This window comes from Lissotriton vulgaris, chromosome 8 (genome assembly GCF_964263255.1).
Source record: "Lissotriton vulgaris chromosome 8, aLisVul1.2, whole genome shotgun sequence".
NCBI classification, from domain to species: Eukaryota; Metazoa; Chordata; class Amphibia; order Caudata; family Salamandridae; genus Lissotriton; species Lissotriton vulgaris.
In genome coordinates this window covers 439,379,863-439,400,509 of record NC_141696.1, presented here as the reverse complement: position 1 = coordinate 439,400,509, position 20,647 = coordinate 439,379,863, and the positions used below count along the sequence as shown (strand labels likewise).

Sequence of the window (20,647 nt, the reverse complement as noted above, 5' to 3'; positions counted from 1 at the left end):
GGCCGGGTCACCCCCTTGCTCCTCCTGCCGCCTCCTGCTCCTGCCTAGCCAGTCTTTGCCGCCTTTTTCCGCCGCAGACGCCCCCCTGCCCCCCCGAGCGGCCCAGCCACAGCTGAGCTGCCCGCTCGCCAGTTTTCCCGCCGCTGCTCTCCACAGGCCCCGCCCACTACCGGCCCATTGGCCGACCCGCTCCTGCCGCCCAGCTGACCCGCCCTCCCGTCCCCCTTTTTAAGGGGACAGCAAGGAATGCTCGGGAGTGACCGCTGCGCCTCTCACCAGGCCGGGTCACCCCCTTGCTCCTCCTGCCGCCTGCTGCTCCTGCCTAGCCAGCCTTTGCCGCCTTTTTCCGCCGCCGCCGCCGACGCCCCCCTGCCCACCCGAGCGGCCCAGCCACAGCTGAGCCGCCCGCTCGCCAGTTTTCCCGCCGCTGCTCTCCACAGGCCCCGCCCACCACCGGCCCATTGGCCGACCCGCTCCCGCCGCCCAGCTGACCCGCCCTCCCGTCCCCCTTCTTATGACGCCACCAGATCGACCGCGCAGCGGACGCGCGCAGCGGGAGCGCCGACTGAGCGCCGAAGGTGCGCCAGAGGTAAGCCCGTCTGCGCCTGGACCGCGCCCAGCGCCAGGACCCCTGGCCCCCGCAGAAACCAGCCCACCCGCCGGACCTACGACCCCACCGAACTCAACGCACTCAACGCCGGCCGAATCCCGGGCTGCTACCGAGCCACCCCGAGACTCACCCACGGACCCTTCTGCTGCCACTCCTGCAAGTTCACCTGCATCTGGACCTGCACTACTCCAGCACCGACCAAGACCAAGACGAGCAACAGCAGCAGCCACCTGAAATGCATCCTGCTCAACACCCGCTCCGTCAACAGACACGCCGTCGAGCTCTGGAACCTGCTCGACACAACTTCACCAGACATCGCCTTCCTCACGGAAACCTGGATGAACGCCTCTTCAGCGCCCGACATCGCCATCGCCATCCCAGACGGCTAAAAGATCATCCGAAGGGACCGCATCAACCAGACCGGAGGAGGCATCGCCATCATCCACAAGAACACCATGCTCATCACGACCAACACCGACGACACCCTCGCACCCGCCGAGCACCTGCACTTCCAGGTCCACATCAACCCCAAGACCACCCTCAGAGGCACCCTCATCTACAGACCCCCGGGACCACGCACACAATTCAGCGAAGACATCGCCGACTTCATCAGCCCCCACGCCCTCCTCTCCGCTGACTACATCCTCCTCGGGGACCTCAACTTCCACCTGGAGAACAACAACGACCGCAACACCACCACCCTGCTGGACAACCTCGCAAACCTGGGACTCAAGCAGCTGGTGACCACCCCCACCCACTACGCCGGACACACACTCGACCCCGTCTTCTCATCCAACAAGGACATCACCTTCAGCCACGCCACCGGACTCCACTGGACGGACCACAGCTGTGTCCACTTCAGCTTCAGAAGGACCACGACCCACCACCACCAGCAACAGGTTGCACGCAGAAGCTGGAACAAGATCACAGCCGACCAGCTCGCGACTTCCCTGAGCAAGAACCCACCCACCAGCCAGCGCAACGAACCCCAGCCAAGCGGCCACCAACCTCACGAAGTGGATCAGCGACTGCGCAGACGACCTCGCCCCCCTGAGGACCCCGCCTAGCAGACCCGGTAGCAAGAAAGCCCCATGGTTCACCGACGAACTCAAGAGCTCCAAGAAGAACTGCCGAGCCCTCGAGAGAACCTGGCGCAGAGACCCAACACCGGACAACATGACGGCCCTCAAGCTCGCCACCCGAAAACACCACCAACTCATCCACGCCACCAAGAAAACTGCATTCAAGGAACGACTGGACAATAACACACACAACAGCAAGGAACTCTTCAACATCGTTAAAGAGCTCTCCAACCCCAACGCCGGAAACAACGACATCACCCCTTCGCAAGACCTCTACAACTCCCTCGCCTCCTTCTTCCACAACAAGATCGCGGACATACACAACAGCTTCAGCACTCAACCGACGCACGCCACGACCGAACCACCGCCCCCCACCCACCACCCTCTGCGCCTGGACCCCGATCAGCATCGAAGACACCGTCAGCACGATGAACTCCATCCACTCCGGATCTCCTACCAACCCCTGCTCTCACCACGTCTTCAACAAGGCCGACGCTGTCCTCGCACCCCACCTGCGGGACATCAACACCTCCTTCAACACCGCTACCTTCCCGGAGAGCTGGAAGCACGCCGAACTCAGCGCTCTACTAAAGAAGCCATCAGCCGACCCCACCGACCTCAAGAACTACCGCCCCATCTCGCTGCTCCCGTTCCCTGCAAAAGTCATCGAGAAGACCGTCAACAAGCAGCTGGCCGCCTTCCTCGAGACGAACGGATCCCTCGACCTCTCGCAGTCTGGCTTCCGGGCCAACCACAGCACCGAGACCGCCCTGATCGCAGCCACCGATGACATCCGAGCACTGCTTGACAACGGAGAAACAGCAGCCCTCATCCTCCTAGACCTCTCCGCGGCCTTCGACACTGTCTGCCACCGTACACTAGTGCAGCGACTCAGCAATGTCGGAATCCAGGAGAAGGCACTGGAGTGGATCATCTCCTTCCTCGCCGGAAGGACACAGAGAGTCCGCCTCCCCCCGTTCAGATCTGAAGCCACCAAAGTCATCTGCGGCGTTCCTCAAGGCTCCTCGCTCAGTCCAACCCTCTTCAACGTCTACATGAGCCCCCTCGCAAACATTGCACGCCAGCACAACCTCAACATCATCTCCTACGCCGACAACACCCAGCTGATCCTCTCCCTCACCAACGACCCCGCCACCGCCAGAGCCAACCTCCATGAAGGGATGAAAGAGGTAGCCGAATTGATGAAGAACAGCCGCCTGAAACTGAACTCGGACAAGACGGAAGTCCTCATCCTGGGATCTTCACCCTCCACCTGGGACGACTCCTGGTGGCCCCCCGCCCTAGGCAGCGCACCCAAACCAACAGACCACGCACGCAACCTGGGCTTCATCCTGGACTCCTCCCTCTCCATGACCAGACAAGTCAACCCCGTCTCCTCGTTGTGCTTCAACATCCTGCGCATGCTACGTAAGATCTTCCGGTGGATCCCCACCAAGACCAGGAAGACGGTCACCCAGGCTCTCGTCACCAGCCGTCTGGACTACGGCAACTCCCTCTACGCCGGAACCACCGCCAGACTCCAGCGGATCCAGAACGCCTCAGCGCGACTCATCCTGGGCATCCCCCGTCGCAGCCACATCTCCGGACACCTGAGAGACCTGCACTGGCTCCCGGTCAACAAGAGAATCACCTTCCGACTCCTCACCCACGCACACAAAGCCCTACACAACCAAGGCCCGGGATACCTCAACAGCCGCCTCAACTTCTACGCTCCCAAACGCCAGCTTCGATCGACCGGCCACGCCCTCGCCGCCGTCCCCCGCATCCGAAGAGCCACCACAGGGGGACGGTCCTTCTCCTACCTCGCCGCCAAGACATGGAAATCCCTCCCGACCCACCTACGCCTGACCCAGGACCACCTCGCCTTCAGGAAGCAACTCAAGACCTGGCTGTTCGAGCAGTAGCGGACCCCCCTCCCCTAGCGCCTTGAGACCCTCTGGGTGAGTAGTGCGCTATATAAATGCTTTGATTGATTGATTGTTAGTCCCTAGTAAAGTCCACTGAGTATGCCAGGTCCTGTAAATCAAATGCTACTAGTGGGCCTGCAGCACTGATTGTGCCATCCAAGTGAGTAGCCGTAAAAAGTAACTCAGACCTGCCATTGCAGAGTCTGTGCGCAGTTGGTACCTGCCATGTCGACTTGGCCAGTGCACACACTTGCCAGTCTCTAACCTTCCAATTTCCTACATGTCAGGCACCCCTAAGATAGGCTCAAGGAACCCCTGTTGGCAGGGTGCAGTGTATGTGAAAGGTAGGACATGCCCTGGTGTGTGTGGCTTGTCCTGACAGTGAATTACAGCCAATTTCGTTTTTTTCACTATTGCAAGGCTACCTCTTTCCCATAGGACAGAATTGGAAGTTTTTTTTATATCATCTTATAGACAAAACTGGCCCGGAGAATTAGGTAAGAAAATAAAAATTAGTATGCCTGAACTCAGAATCTAAATATGCATCTTTTATTAAAGGTGATTTTTACATTCTGTGTTTGAAAATACCACTTTTAGGAAGTAGGTATTTTCTTGCTCAGTCATCCCATGTGCCTCCGCTGGAATGTGGATTGCCTGTCTGGGTTTTGGACGACAGATGGCTAGGAAGCAAGGGTGGCTCCCGATAGTCTAGGTAGGTCACGAAAGGAATGAATAGACCTGGGCTGCGATGGGGAAGAGGGAGGAGATTTCCTTGCACCTCAAAGGGCCAAGTCTGCTTCTGACAATGCAGTCTCCACCCCCTGCCAGGAAATAACACCAGAGAAGGCAGAACTGGTTCTGGCTGGGCACAGACACCCTCTGCTTAGAGGATCAAAGGATTTTGGTTTACAAATACTGGGGCCAAGACCCCTGAACTTTAGATCTATTTTGAATCAAGAAGACTGACAAGAAGAAGAGCTTAAAAGCTGTGAGGGGGACCTACCACTTTGCTGTGTGCTTTGCTCTGTTGGCCTGCAGTGGCTGCTTCTGTCTTGGGCAGTGAAAGGACTGGACTGAACTTTCTGCAATCTGCCTTGTGAGTTTCTCCAAGGGCTTGAGGTAGAGCTTGCCCCCTGTTCAAGAAGTCTCAGGAACAACAAAGACTTCAAGCTCTTCTGCCCGAAGCACTGAGGACTGTGTGTTTTGTGCTGTAACAGAGGAAAAGCAAGTCTATGAAGTCTACGACGCCGCTGCTGACTCAGTGTACTGACGGCACCACAGAGGGCACCGCAACCCTGGTCTCACCGACTACGCCTGCTGACGCCGCCACCGAGCTGATGCTCGCAACGCACTCCGCACCGCCTCGCTTCACGACAAGGCCTTGGCACCGCAGAGGGCACCGTAGCACTGCCACACCGTGACCCTGGTCTCACCAACGATGCCATCTGATGCCGCAACTGAGCCGTTGCTTGTACCGCAACCTGCGGGCACCGCACTCTGGACCGCCTCGCGGCGACGCCTTGATAACCCCTACGACGCCGCTACACGCCGCAATCTACACCGCTGCTTGCACCGTGGTTCGAGGGCACCGCTCGTAAAGTTACACGACGCACCGCCCTCCTCCCACACCGCAGCCTTGGCCTGCCGGTGCCATTGACTCCAGTTAGTCAGCCGACTACATCGCTTCAGCAATGACGACGCCGCTGCTTGCACCGTGACCTGCTAGCACCGTGACGTGCACTGCCTTCATCTCACACGCGACCCTGGTCTCTTAGACGACGGCATCTGACACCGCCACTGAGCCCTTGCTTGCACCGCAACCTGTGGGCACTGCATGCCGCACCGCTGCACTTCGCACCGCAGTACCAGACGCCAGCGCTCCTGACTCCAACAGAGAGGAGATCGACCTGCAAAGCGTGCGACTTAGAGAGCCCCGACGGCTCCTACACCGACCTCCAGAACAGACGCCTGCAGACGCTGTATTTTCGGAAGCTGAACGAGAGTTCACCGACGCCCTACATTTCTAAAAGGTACTGTTTGTGGTTCTAAAAAGGTACTGTTTGCGGGTCTTCTCGACACGGTAGCTGGCTCGCCACACAGCGGTAAGCCAGAACTGTTTGGATTCACTAGATGCTGATGGCACCCGTGATTCACGAGGACCGGACCTCACCTCACTTGGCGACAGCTCATGAAAAAAGGCCCTGCTCTGTCCGACTGTACCCCGGGCTGATACTGAGCTCTTGGTGGAGGCCTCCAGGTGCCAGGTGAGGTGAGGTGAGGTCCTTGTGAATCACAGGTGCCATCAGCATCCAGTGATTTGTGGACGATTAGTATGCCTGGAATTCAGGTTTTCTGGATGTATTCATTCCAACCTTGTTTCAAAAGTTAATAATCTCACATTTTGCTTTTTGACACATTTAGCTTTCTTTTTTCACAAACGTAGTAGCAAAATTATATGCAGTGGTCCTGAGGAAGGCCTTGGACTATCAAATGTCCGGTTGGTTGAAGCATGTAGGCCCAACGTTTCAGCAGTTATTTTATTAAAACTGCTCTTGCACTGTTTTTAGTTTGGATATCAAGAGATACCCATTAAAATATATTATCTCTCGTTATTCAATTTTAAAATTGCCCTTTTTCATCACTTTTTGATCTTGCACTGCGCCCTCCACTCTGAAACTTTAGTTCATCTTTCCGGATAGATACTGTAGAGCTCCATCTATCAGAGTACATTTGAAAACATCTGTGAGCTCCCTTCTGATAGACAGAAGGTTGTAGCCCTTGGTTACCTTAGTGTGTAACCAGGAAGAGATCCCAGATGATAAAGCATGTCACCTAGGTGAGTGATGGGAATCCGTCCTCCTTTTAGGATTTCCCCTATGTTTCTTTGTTCTTGTTAAACAATAGTCATTTTTCCTCCTTTTCCAACTCTTTGTCTATGAGATCATTGCGACTCTGTAAGGTTACTTGGACCTGACAGACCTGTGGGCTTCTGCTAGTGTTAATGATGAACTTTGCTGCCCTGTGTGGCATTACAGTCGTACTGGAAAGAGAACTGTGCAAGACAAGGGGTCCCTCAAATATACAAAAAATATGGAAGCAGAGGCTAGAGAAATTCTTTGGAGCCTGGGAAGAAGACAAACAGCAGATAGCCCATGAAGAGGACTATGAAAAGGATGAGGTGAAGGCCTATGAAGAAGAACTGGCCTAGGCACCCGTCCACGCCAGAAACAGAATATCTGCAAGACGCTCCACAGCCAGTGAAATGGCCATAAAGATGGTGTACGTGGAGAATAAGAAGGCAGACAGAGCTGCAGGTGTACCTGACCAGGCAGAAATGGAGAGCAGTAAGAGTTTCAGCAGGCCACAGAAAAGGGCTGAGAGAAAGCATTAAGGGAAGAAACACAACTTGCCCTGGGGGGTGGAGGAGGGAAAGATGACGTCCGCTAAAACGGAGGTCATGAAGCGGATGGAGATCTAACCTCAAAAACCAACTGCTAGCATTGATGAATAGATGAATAGAGCTTTAAGTGTGGGAAACCTTAGGCCACACATTCCAAAACAGAGGTTAGCTAGTTTGCCAGTGATCTAGAGAATTGGTGCGAGGCGCCTGAGCTGGATTACACCATGCATCAAAAATGAAAGGCTTACTGGGAAGGTAATGTATTGGGATAACACTCAAATTAGATTTTAATAAACTGCTTTCTTTCTTTTGATTCTTCTGACTGCACCCACATCCATATCGTGCTGTTAGGTGATCAGAAATACCCACTAAACAGGCATTAAGCAGAAGCTTAAGGAAATATCTTAACTTTGCCTGAGTTTTCCTACTACAGCCATGCCTGCTATCTCAACACCGGTTCAACATTGTCTAGTTGCAACTACAGATCAATGGATGGTTCAAAATGCACCTAATTTCCTGTCTGCCTTGGCAAAATTGTATGATAGTTCAGTCCACGTAACCTAAAGCCGCCATACCAAATGCCTCGAAATCTTGGAGCAAGAGCTCCAACCGGTTGTTAATATGGGTTGCTGAAGCTTCTAGCCCCCTTCATCAAGATCTGAATAATGCTTGGCTTGCATGATTTTTTAGTTTATTTTTAGAGTTTTCTATAGCGCGAACAAGACCCAGATTACGGTATCAGAGCTCTTTACAAAAAAGAAGAGCAAGTGTAAAACATTTTGCAAAACAAAGCAGAGAAAGTATCAAACATTTTTTTACACGTTTCGGCAGGTAGCAGGACGGTAATAGAGATGATTTGTTCGGAGCAGTGGGAACAAGTTTAGGTAAGTCATAGAGGAGAAGGTGTCATTAAGGGGAGTGTAGAGAGAAGTTTGAAGTAGTGGACTGGAACAGTGCCTTACAAGTCAGTGAAATAGCTGGTGTGCTAGAAGGGCCCCATACGATGAGGCAGGTGTGGAGTTATGGGAGGAATCTGCTCATCAGGAATGATTTTGCTTCCCTTTTGAATAGTGGTGTAGAGTAGATTTTTCTGATGCATGGAGGTAGTGAGTTCCATATTCTTGGTGCCGCTCTGGAGAAAGCTCTGTAGGAAGTATTTTTCTTACTGAAGCTAGAGATTTTCAGGTGTAGGTTGTCAGAGCTCCTGGAGGGTCTGTTTCCTCCTGTTTCTGGGACAGGTACCGGGGGGTCTTGTGGTGAAGAGCTTTATGGGTGATGCAGGCCATTTTTAGGTGGATTCTAGCTTCGTAGGGTAGCCAGTTGAGCGCCTTCAGGTGTGGTGATATGTGGTCTAATTTCCTAGATCCTGTTAGGAGTCTTGCTGCTACATTGAGACAGGCTTTTAGAGGGACTATTGAGATTTTGGGCAGCCTCGCGACGGTGGTACAACCATACTCCAACCTCTATTTGATCTGCTGGCTTAACCCACTAACCTGGTTTGATCTGGAACAATAGGCCTCTTTTCCCTTGATGACTTCGATTCTACACCTGAGATGTTTTAAGGGTTTTCTTACTTAACTCAATGATTACCTTTGGAATTATTGCCACATTTGTTTTATTAAAAATATTCAAGACAACCTTGGGCACCTGTTACTCATTTTACTCAAACTTGCTGTCAATTTTCAAGTTCTTTGTGTCTTAATTGCATTATTGTTTGATAGTGCTGGCACACACCAACTCGGGCATTCCAGGCAGTCTACATCTGGAGGCACCCTGAGGTCATGCCTGCTCCCCTTCCCTTACACTGAAACTTCCAGATTAGGAGCACACAGGAATTAACCAAAGACATTTAATCTTTGCTGCTAAGCAGGCCCACATTCAGCCGGATGACTACCAACATGCACATACAACCAACCAGTCTTGTGCCTGCATTATGATACAGTCACAAATCGTGATGAAATGTGATGGGGAAAAATGAGGACAATCAAGCAGAATTTGTTTACCCAGACTGCTTCGCGTAATTTTTCCCCAGTCCCTATAATACTGTACAATATGGAACCCGAAAATGAAAACACACTGGTATCAGTAATCATGGATGCAGCATCAGCATTCTGGTCCCCACACAAATAATAAGGGAACCGAAGCACTGTGGAAAGTTATTCCAAATGTATAATGCACTTTATGACAAGACCTCGTTTGAATTGTATTTAGTGGCCTCCAACGTTAACTGAGTTTCCATCCAAATTTTTTTTTACCATACCTGCCACTGAGACAGCATTACTTAAGTTGTATCAGTTGGTGTGGAATATTTAACTTCTTATCCCTTCGGGATTCACATTCCACAGTAGGTATTTGCAAACACGATGTTTACAGATGTGTATCATTTTTGTTTACATTTTGCTCAGGCCATTTTATTCCCCACGTGCAAGTTAAGTGAGCACTTGCAAGTCTAGGTGCATTTGACTATGTCACTGTAGGCATTCCTCCACTTTTTCTCCTTAAAATAACAAATACTTACGCTTGTGTGCATGACGGCGTACACACAGGGGGGTGCTAAGAAGAGTCCAATACATTGTGAGCACTGTGTGCACTGCATAAGTTACAAGTTTTACAGACAGTTTAATATCTTTGCTATACCTTTTCTTTACAAACAGGCTTCGAAGCCTTGCTGTTTAAGTGTATAGGGCATTCTCAACACCGGCTTTTCAAGCAAGCAAACACAGCTCCCTTACCTGAGGCGTCGTCTGCCAGCGAGTCGGCTTCCCTCGGTTTAGAATCCATTATCCCTGTAGCCCGGATGTGAAGCTCGCTGAGGTACAAAAAAGAAGAAAGGTGCCTTTTAGCCATGCGAAACAAAGGTTAGATACGAGTCTGCCACGCAACGGCGGCCGCTTCCACCTGGCTCTCTACAGGGACAGGCCACACACCCAGACATAAACAAAGGGTGATGGACACGGAGATATGCGATGCCTGACCAACGGCGCGAGGCCATGAAGCATTATATTACTGCACGTCTTACACACGCACACGCTCGGCATAACCTGCGCGAAGACAAGCATCGCAACCTCCAGTTACTGAATGCGGTCAAAAAGAACAGCTGTAGCTTATAATCTATAACTTACTTAACTTTAAAACAGTGTTAGGTTTAATTTTTCCACTGGCCGAACCACAGTGCTTCTATGAACTATGCTAGATGCTTAAAATAGTGAAAAAACGTAAGATCAGAATTTCGTTCCGTTTTTTAATTTGGACAGGCTACGTGAATGTCATGCATTATTGATTGCACTATCACCTAGCAGCACATTTTATATGTTATTTCATCATGTTCGTTATTTTCGAGGTTTCCTCTGGAAACTGCGGGCAGGAGGGATGGGGACGTTAATGAAATCGACCAGGGAATCTAGAACAAAACTCGTCACTAGAAGGATGTGAATCAGTCGAGTGAAAAACCTGGTTCTGGGTGAGCTCTGGTAATGGTTCTCAAACCAATCGAGGGAAAGAGGAAGACCGCAGCCCTGCCCCACTAAGGGAAGCGTGGTCCACAATGTGCAAACCCTGCCACTGCCCATGCTTCCCTGGTCTCAGGGTTCATGAAGCCATGGGAGGAACAGAGTTTCTACAGGGATTCAAGCTCCCAGTTTACTCTCTGCAGTTTCCACTTCTACCTCCCTTATACATGAGCAGCAAGCAGGAAACAGTTGCAGGGCTAAGGTGGGGCTAAAGGTCAACTCTGTGCAGTCACTGGTAATTATGTGCCATGTGATGTCACTTCTGCTGCCCCAGACATGTCCTTGAATTGGCTGCCCCAGACATGTCATTGAATTGGCTTCCATGGAAGGGGCTGATTCTCTTTTGCTCACTTTGTGTAGATCAACGTGTAGGAATGCTTTGATCTAGATTTCAAGCTCCCGAGAATGGTGCTGGGGTAGAGTTTGCAAAGGAAAGGAGGTCACTGTCATATGATGGTAAATGAAAAATGCACATGATTCAAGAGCGTTCTGTTATAAACATGGAGCCACGGTGGGTCCTGAAGGTAGGGGCATGCCATGTTTTGAATGTGTTGGAGGGAGGTGGTCTGGAAAGCCAGGAGGACGAAGTAGATCCTACTTCACTTGTCCAAGTTGTATTAGTTACCTTGCGGCGGGATGGCTAGATAGACGGATACCTGCTGATTCTATAAAGTGAAAAAACCCAGGTAGATACAATTCGGTGCAACCTTTCCTTGGGGACCAGAGAGTTGTTGGGCTAGAGCAGGAAGTCCATATAACATACCACTGAGGCACGAGGGATATTTGGAGCTACTCGAGCACCGCATGGCATTGTCCTAAAGGAGTGTCTAGCAGTTAAAATTAAGGATACCAGCATTAGTGAAATTGATTTCTTCGTTCAGTTGTTAATAGCCAGAAGGCAAGATCTTGAGGGGATGCAGATGAAAGAAGGAAGTTTTGGCTCAGTCCAGGCATAACTTGCATGTCTTCAACGTACATTTATGCAGACAATCTAAATGTTCTGATGATGTATTTTATTTTGAGTTTCAGCAAATTGCTACACATCTGCTTATGGCAGACTGAAAAGTGTACTAATAGAATGATCATCACTGAAACTATGTGCTCCTCGTGGTCATCAATCGTCCAGTCAGTAGTGCCCTCTACTGTGGAGGCAGTTTTTTTTATTTTTAAACTTTCTTTAATTACCCTTTTTTCGTGTTTTCATAAATAGGACACAAATTCAGAAAATGTCTGTAGAGTCATACAGACAAATCAGTGAGACTGATATTGATAACAAATAACGCCAATAACAAAATGCTGTCTATAATGCAAGAACAGTTTAAAAAACACTAAGTCCTTAGGGACGGTTTACAATCGGCCAGGTGATGAATTTCTTCCAACTCTCTTCACAATCGCTACATAAATTAAATCTATGAATATGCACGAGGCTACACTTTCAGAATCAGCAATTTAATTGTAGTAACACTTGTTTACATGGATGATCCAATTTCGATTGTAAAAATTGCTAATTCTTCACAAAAACAAATATCACACCCGTATAGTGTAAAGCAAACAAAAATGAAACTAAACTTTGACAGATTCACAAACACTCTGTGCGCACAGAAGTACACAATACACTCAAAAGGATTCAAAACAAACCATAAGAAGAAAGGATGCAGAGAGCACTGTTGAGGTCATTAGAAGACTCAATCACTGAAGTAGGAATACTTTTGTTTATGCTTCTGGGATTAGGTACATAATCACCCTTCTGTCCATTACTACTTTCTTCCCAAATCCTGTCCACACTTCGTCTTTATTTAAAAAATCAAACTTTTGCCATTTTCATTTGTTACAGAGAATGAAGCAAGGCACAGTATTAACAGTAAAACGGTATGATGGACATTAATTAGATACATGTGAGTATACTTACTTGGGGTCCTCAAATAACGATTGTGCTACATATGTGATAAGTCTGTGTGGAGGCTGTAATCTGCTGGTTGGAACCATCCTCATTGGATGTAATTATGTCTGGGCAGTGAACTCCGCTCGGCTCGCGGTGTTTGTGGAGTTTTCCACACTCTGCGTTACGAAGAGCTCGCGGAGTTCTGAAAAACTCCTCTTCACGTAGCAGAGCAGAGTATTTTCCTCGCTCGCATTCGTCAATGTCAAGATGGCGAGCGTGAGCGCAGAAAATAAACTTCCCCGCGAGATTTCCCATTGCAAGTGGTTGCCTATGCCCGCGACCGCTCACTTTAAGAAACCATCCTTTCGCGTTGAGAAAGCTGCCCCTCAAGTAAAAATCTACTCGAGCGACAGAAAGGAAGGTGCGCCGGCTTGCGCTGTGCACATTGCTGTACGCGATGATTGCAGAGTGAAATCAAGCACCTGGCACTGAAAGTCACTGCGTACGTCATTTATCTAATGCACTCCGCTGCTCGCGGAGCTCCATGTAGCGTGGTTTTTTGCATTTCGCGAAGTTCCGTGTAGTAGAACTCCGCCCAGGGTTAGTACTGATCAAAAAGAAAGCTTTAGTGAGGTGGAAACTACAGTATCCTACCTCTGGTCCCGATGTAGACAAATGGTCGCTTTCAGATGTCTTTTATCAGCCAATGAGTAACAAGACTAAATTGAATCAGGGAGAGGGGAGAGAGCCCTGTGGTTAAAAACAGAATTCTGGTATAGCAGCGGAAAGGATGTGAGAGAATGACAGGAAGGCTGGAATTCAGTCAAGAGAATAGTGAAAATACTCCGAAGAGAGTAGAGGATGGTATCCTCAGTGAAAAAAAGTTCTCTATTTATTAAACATAGATAGATCTTTAAATAATTTAACACAATATAGTATTGGCATTTCATATAGCCTTTGCAAATTTATAACAAGAATCCGCAGTGCAATAGGTCTAGCATTTACGCAAGTTTGAGCTATTGGCTTTGTAAATGACAAAGCCTTTTATTTAGGTTTTGGTTTTTAAAAAATAAATAAAAAGCATTGTCATTTACAAGGCCAATAGCTTAAACTCTCGCAAATGCGAGACCTACTGCATTCCAAATGCTTGAAGGCATCCCGGAGTTGCCCCCTTCAGTTTCCCATGGACCCTGAAGAGCTCCCCGTTTGCTACGAGTTAAATAAACAAGCCAGTGGTCACAACTGCACATGAGAGACCCTCCTGCAGTAAGAGAAACTCATTAAAGAAAATAGTGATTACAGACTAAAGAACACAGATTTAATAACCAAGGTAAAAGGCCCAGCCCTCATGGGAGGTTACAAATCCAGACAAGGCGGTACTATCGAAGGATTAACAAGCTTAATAAAGAATCCGAAACCAGCATTTACGAAGGACAATGACACAAGCCAATGACCAATATGGGCTGTGAGTGGGCGGGGCTTCAAGTACCTACTCCAACACAGCAAGTGCTGCCCAGACTCAACCTATAAGAGTACCCTAAAAAGAGTCTTGTCTTAGGCTTTGTGCTCGCATGTGCACACTGATCACAGGCCATCTTCTGTTTTGCAAACTAGGTAGATTCTGAGGTGGAGCCATTACCTCTGCAGGTTAGACACAGGCTGAATAACTGATACCTGTTAAAAAAATACAAAAGCTCAAAAAACATCCAAATACCTAGAGGAGGAAAAGTAATGCAGTTTGGCAGGGCAGGTGAAGTTTATAATACTTAGAAAGGGAAGCTGGCAGCCACTAATATGCGAGTTGGGTTCGAAGGTGTGAACTTTCAGATAAACTTTAAGAAAAAAACAAGCATTTGCAATGCAATAGGTCTCGCATTAGGAAAGTTTGAGCTATTGTTTTGTAAATGACACATTTTTTATTTATGTTTTGTTTTTGAAAATAGCGAAATTAATAGATTTGTCATTTACAATGGCAATAGTTCTAACTTTCGCAAATGTGACACCTATAGCATTTGTAATGCAATATGCGTTGTATTTACGTGACTTACACGTATTGATATTACAAATAACAATGGCTTTTAATTTTTTCCCAATAATTAATACTTTAATAAAAGTTATTGTAATTTATAATGGCAATAGCTTAAAGTTTTGTAAATAACTTTTGTGAAGATTATGTTCAGTGTATTTTATTGTGACGAAAATCCAATAACAGAAGTGAAATATTAACATCTTTTTGTTACATTTGTAATAAAGCTTAAAACATTGAGAGAACATATTTGAACCAGGTGTTGTTGAATAGTTGCACAGATTGATGCTGTGGTGGCGCTGAGTGATGTTGTGAGGGCGAACGAGTGATGCTGTGGCGTTCAGTGATGCTGTGGTAGCACATAGTGATGTTGTGGTGCCCCTGAGTGATGCTGTGGTGGAGCGGAGTGATGCTGTATGCTATGCTATGTTTTGTTTTGCTATCCTATGTTTTGTTTTGTTATGCTTTGCTATGTTTTGCAATCCTATGCTTTGATTTGTTATGTTATGCTGTGTTTTGCTATGCTATGCTATTCTATGTTTTATGCTATGCTATGCTATTCTATGCTTTGTTTTGCTATGCTATGTTTTGCTATGCTATGCTTTGTTGTGTTTGCTATGCTACGTTTTGCTATGCTATTATATGTTTTGTTATATTTTGTTGTGTTTTGTTAAGCTATGCTATGTTTTGTTGTGTTTTGCTATGTTTTGTTATGCTATGTGTTGTGTTTTGTTATGCTATGTTTTGTTATGCTATGCTATGTTTTGTTATGCTATGTTTTGTTTTGCTATCCTATGCTCTGTTTTGTTATGCTATGTTTAGTTTTGCTATCCTATGCTTTGTTTTGTTATGCTATGTTTTGTTGTGTTATGCTATGTTTTGTTATGCTATGTTTTGTTATGCTATGCTTGGTTATGCTATGTTTTGTTATGCTATGTTTTGTTATGCTATGTTGTGTTTTGTTATGCTATGCTTTGTTGTGTTTTGTTATGCTATGGTATGTTTTGCTTCTCTTTGCAATGCTATGTTTCGTTATGTATGCTATGTTTTGTTGTGTTTTGTTACGCTATGCTATGTTTTGTTTTACTATGCTATGTTTTGCTATGCTTTGTTATGTTATGCTATGCTTTGTTAAGCTATGCTTTGTTATGTTATGCTATGTTTTGCTATGCTATGTTTTGTTGCGTTTTGTTATGCGATGCTTTGTTGTGTTTTGCTATGTTTTGTTTTGCCATCCTATGCTTTGTTTTGTTATGCTATGCTATGTTTTGTTATGCTATGCTGATGAGGGTGTGCAAGTGTGTGTGAGGGTGAGTGAGGGTAAGTGAGGGTGTGTGAGGGTGAGTGAGGGTGTGAGGGTGTGAGTGTGTGAGTGTGCGTGGGTGAGGGGGGGCGAGGGTGAGGGGGGGTGAGGGTGAGTGAGAGGGTGTGTGAGGGTGAGAGGGGGTGAGAGGGGGTGAGGGGGGTGAGGGTGTGTGAGGGTGAAGGGGGGTGAGGGGGTGTGAGGGTGAGTGAGGGGGAGACGGTGAGGGGGGTGAGTGAGGGTGTGTGAGGGTGAGGGTGTGTGAGAGAGAGGGGGTGTGAGGGTGAGGGGGTGTGAGAGTGTGTGAGGGTGAGGGGGTGTGAGAGTGTGTGAGGATGAGGGTAAGGGTGTGTGAGGGTGGGTGAGAGGGTGTGTGAGGGGGTGTGAGGGTGAGGGGGAGTGAGGGCGAGGGGTGTGAGGGTGTGTGAGGGTGAGGGGGTGTGTGAGGGTGAGGGGTGCGAGGGTGAGGGGGTGCGAGGGTGAGGGTGTGTGAGGGGGAGGGTGTGGGGTTGTGAGGGGGAGGGTGTGGGGTTGTGAGGGGGAGGGTGTGGGGTTGTGAGGGGGAGGGTGATTGAGGGTGAGGGTGAGGGGGTGAAGGTGACAGGGGTGAGGGTGAGGGTGGCTGAGGGTGTGTGAGGGTGAGGGGGTGTGAGGGTGTGTGAGGGTGGGTGAGAGGGTGTGTGATGGGGTGAGAGGGTGTGTGATGGGGGTGAGATGGTGGGTGAGGGTGAGAGGGTGGGTGAGGGTGAGGGGGGGTGGGTGAGGGTAAGAGGGTGTGTGAGGGTGAGAGTGAGTGAGAGGGTGTGTGAGGGGGTGAGGGTGTGAGGGTGAGGGTGTGTGTGAGGGTGAGGGGGTGTGTGAGGGTGAGTGAGGATGAGGGTGGGTGAGTGGGTGTGTGAGGGTGAGTGAGGGTGAAAGGGTATGTGATGGTGAAAGGGTGAGAGGGTGAGAGGGTGAAAGGGTGAGAGGGTGAGTGAGGGGGTGGGTGAGGGTGGGTGAGTGAGGGTGAGGGGGTGGGTGTGGGTAAGAGGGTGGGTGAGAGGGTGGGTGAGGGTGAGGAGGTGTGAGGGTGAGGAGGGGTGAGGGTGAGGGTCTGAAGTAAATGGTGGCAGGGCAGACATCATAAGACAGAGAGAAGAGACTGCGTTGTGCCTGCGTTGGTCAGTTACAGAATCAGGAGGGGCAGAGTCAGCACAGTCTGCAAGGGTTCAACGTATCTAGAGGCAAAGCATAGCGGATGTAGCATTGCAGCTAGCAAGTCGAGTGTTTTCAAGCTGAGTGTCCCTAGAGAAAAGGCAACACAGCTTCAGCATTTGAGGAGCAAGGCTACTGTAAACAAGCACGGTAGGCTTTCACTTTCGTTCAGAAAAAAAAGGAGAAAAGTGTAGAAAACGCCGAACAAAACACGGCTTCCCCGCGAAATGGATGCAAAAAACCCAAGCTCTCGGCATTGCTGTGGCAGGGGGGGGGGGAGCGGGAGCGCATTCCTTTGAAGTCTGATGCAGAGGCACAGACAAATGGTGGTGTGTGATGTGGCTGGCTCTGTGCACGCGCATAGCTCACATGAACTGTACGCGATCCGCAGGCTAGGTAGACTTTTCTTTTCCGCTTACTATAATCTCGCCTGTTTATCCCTACGGGATATAATAGGCGAGACCTAAAAAGGTAGCTACTGGGGGATCTCCCCTACAGATTCATGTACTGATTTAAAGAAAAACTTTAAAACTATTCTCAAATTAGCTGTTTAATGGTAATATATAGCTACCCATTTTATTTTTGTTATGCTAAGGGTTTTTTTTATATCTGTGTTGCTATTTTAAAGTCATGTTTTATATCCGCACCTTTGTTTTTGTCAACAGTGTGGATCACAGCCGAAAGTTTCAGTAAGATGGATGGACAGTGTCCCCAAGTTTCATAGGAAAAACTATGCCAACTTTAGAATGATATAATAAGAAACAAATAACCGAAAACATAACTAAATAGAAAAGATATTTGTAATATAAAACAAATAGAAACTATCAGCCAGATTCATCAAAGACCCGTTTTGCGAGTCTTTAATAGCGATTCATAAGGAATCGCTATTACAGACTCGCAAAACGGGATTCATGTAGGAATCGCAAAAAAAATTGCGATTCCTACACATTCCTTATTTGCGATTAGCTAATTGCTAATTGCAAATAAGGAATAACTCCCCATTCATTCCTATGGGCCTAAGGGCCCATAGGAATGAATGGGGAGTTATTCCTTATTTGCGATTAGCAATTAGCTAATCGCAAATAAGATAGCGATTTCAAGGGTGCCATGGGTGTCCAAAGGACACCCTGTAGCACCCCATAAATGCAAATTTAAACAGGTGTTGCACACACACATGTCCAAAGGACATGTGTGAGTGTAACATGCAACAGTAAAAAATGCACTAAAGTGCTTTTTACTATTTTTTCGCTATTTACCACGAAGTCAGACTTCGTGGTATATAGCGACCAAATATTGCGAATTCGCAATTTAGAATTGGTTTATGAATTGCATTTAAGGAATCTCTAATTGAGATTCCTTAAATCCAATTCCTCGCAAATATGCGATTTCGCAAATAGCGATTTTTGCATTTGGGATGATGAATCCCAAATGGAAAAATCGCACTCGCAAAGGGCCAGATTCTCAGAATCTGGACCTTCGCGAGCGCAATTTAGTTTCATGAATCGGGCTGTATGTCATCATTTAGTTTCTCCTAGTTTTACCCCCAAAAGAAAACAAAAATATCCAAAACTAGTTAATGTTAAAATAAAATATTAACTTCATAATTTAAGCTCAACTTAACAGCCTATTTGGATAATGTTCCTTTATTAGATTAAAATCTCAGCCACCTGAACGAAACAGCTTTGACAGCTTATTTGCATCACGAGAGCAGCTTAGATGCTAAAATATGTTCCATAATATTTTGACTTTCGCTGTCCAGGTGAGCATTGGCAGACACGCCTTTGAGGCAACGCGGCTCCTCACCGCAGACACGCATGACCTGTTTGTATGTCGGAGAGGCCTCTCCTCATTTGCAGTTGCTATGTTATGAAAACATCCCGCTTGTCCAGGAGTTCAGGGTAGGATCGCGCCTATTTGACTGTGGTTTTTCGTGTACGGAGAAAACATCTTCCTCGTAAAGCATGCGATTCCTGAGCCTGTGGGGAAGTGATTTGTGGTTGCAGATTACAAAGTGGAGTTTATTTTTGTGGCGAACAACAGGTGCATTTAAACCACTGATCTCGATCGTTGTGACTGTCCCTAGCAGAACCAAGAAGAATGACGCGCCTGTTCTCTTGCAATGTTAACTCAATGCACAGTGGAGTGTTACCACTGCCCTTAAGTACTGCACAAAACGGGAGCTACTTGAAAAAGTGTATTTAAAGCCTTATACCTAAGCGTGCCTTACTCCAGAAAGTAAAGAATCCAGGGGACCTCATGTCTACACGGTTTTCTTCCAGAAGGTTTTGTCTGCTTGGAGCAGATGACATTTCTGTAAGGAAAACACTGGGTCGGTAGTTCCTAACCCTTTGCCTTCTACAAACATGACTGGGCCGCCACTAGTAGTCAGGAACCCCCAAGCAATTTCTAAGAATGTTACCTCAACAATAGTACACAAAAATACATAAATCAGCAATTTCCCTTGCAACCGAAAAAAGATGACTAAGACAGCAATTTTATAAGAGCTAAAGAACAGGAGCTCATTATGCCGATGCATACTGCTCACAGAGGAGTGGTATTCTTGTATCTGCCTGTAGAAATGTTTCAGCTCGGCAGAAAAGCAAGGACATGGAAGTATTCCACCTCTGCTGAAAAGTGCAGGCATGGAAGTATTCCACCTCTGCTGAAAAGTGCAGGCATGGAAGCATTCCAGCTCTGCTGAAAAGTGCAGGCATGGAAGCGTTCCAGCCTTGCTGAAAGTGCAGGCATGGAAGCATTCCAGCCTTGCTGAAAGTGCAGGCATGGAAGCATTCCTGCTCTGCTGAAAAGTGCAGGCATGGAAGCGTTCCAGCCTTGCTGAAAGTGCGGGCATGGAAGCATTCCAACTTTGCTGAAAAGTGCAGGCATGGAAGCATTCCAGCCTTGCTGAAAGTGCGGGCATGGAAGCATTCCAGCCTTGCTGAAAGTGCGGGCATGGAAGCATTCCAACCTTGCTGAAAAGTGCAGGCATGGAAGCATTCCAGCCTTGCTGAAAGTGCGGGCATGGAAGCATTCCAACCTTGCTGAAAAGTGCAGGCATGGAAGCATTCCAGCTCTGCTGACAGCCTTGCTGAAAAGTGCAGGCATGGAAGCATTCCAGCTCTGCTGAAAAGTGCAGGCATGGAAGCATTCCAGCTCTGCTGAAAAGTGCAGGCATGGAAGTGCAGGCATGGAAGCATTCCAGCTCTGCTGAAAAGTGCAGGCATGGAAGCATTCCAGCTCTGCTGAAAAGTGCAGGCATGGAAGCATTCCAGCTCTGCTGAAAACTTGCTGAAAACTGCAGGCACGGAAGCTTTCCAGCTCTGCTGAAAGGTGCAGGCATGGAAGCATTCCAGCTCTGCTGAAAAGTGCAACCATGGAAGCATTCCAGCTCTGCTAAAAAAGTGCAGGCACAGAAGCATTCCAGCTCTGCTGAAAACTTACTGAAAACTGCAGGCACGGAAGCTTTCCAGCTCTGCTGAAAGGTGCAGGCATGGAAGCATTCCAGCTCTGCTGAAAAGTGCAGGCATGGAAGCATTCCAGCTCTGCTGAAAAGTGCAGGCATGGAAGCATTCCAGCTCTGCTAAAAAGTGCAGGCACAGAAGCATTCCAGCTCTGCTGAAAACTTACTGAAAACTGCAGGCACGGAAGCTTTCCAGCTCTGCTGAAAGGTGCAGGCATGGAAGCATTCCAGCTCTGCTGAAAAGTCCAGGCAC

The 20,647-nt window shown here is 48.1% G+C and overlaps 1 protein-coding gene across 8 annotated transcripts in view; it reads right to left on the bottom strand.

Annotated features, from left to right (window-relative positions):
* The window catches only part of CRACDL (CRACD like), a 612,462-nt gene that overhangs the window by 245,240 nt on the left and 346,575 nt on the right, over positions 1-20,647 (bottom strand). For all 8 annotated transcript variants that reach the window (XM_086934213.1, XM_086934214.1, XM_086934210.1 and 5 more), the window contains one exon: positions 9,753-9,829. In XM_086934213.1, coding sequence (XP_086790339.1) covers positions 9,753-9,801 — 49 coding nt within the window. In that variant the 5' untranslated portion in view covers positions 9,802-9,829. The remainder of the gene's footprint in view (positions 1-9,752; positions 9,830-20,647) is intronic.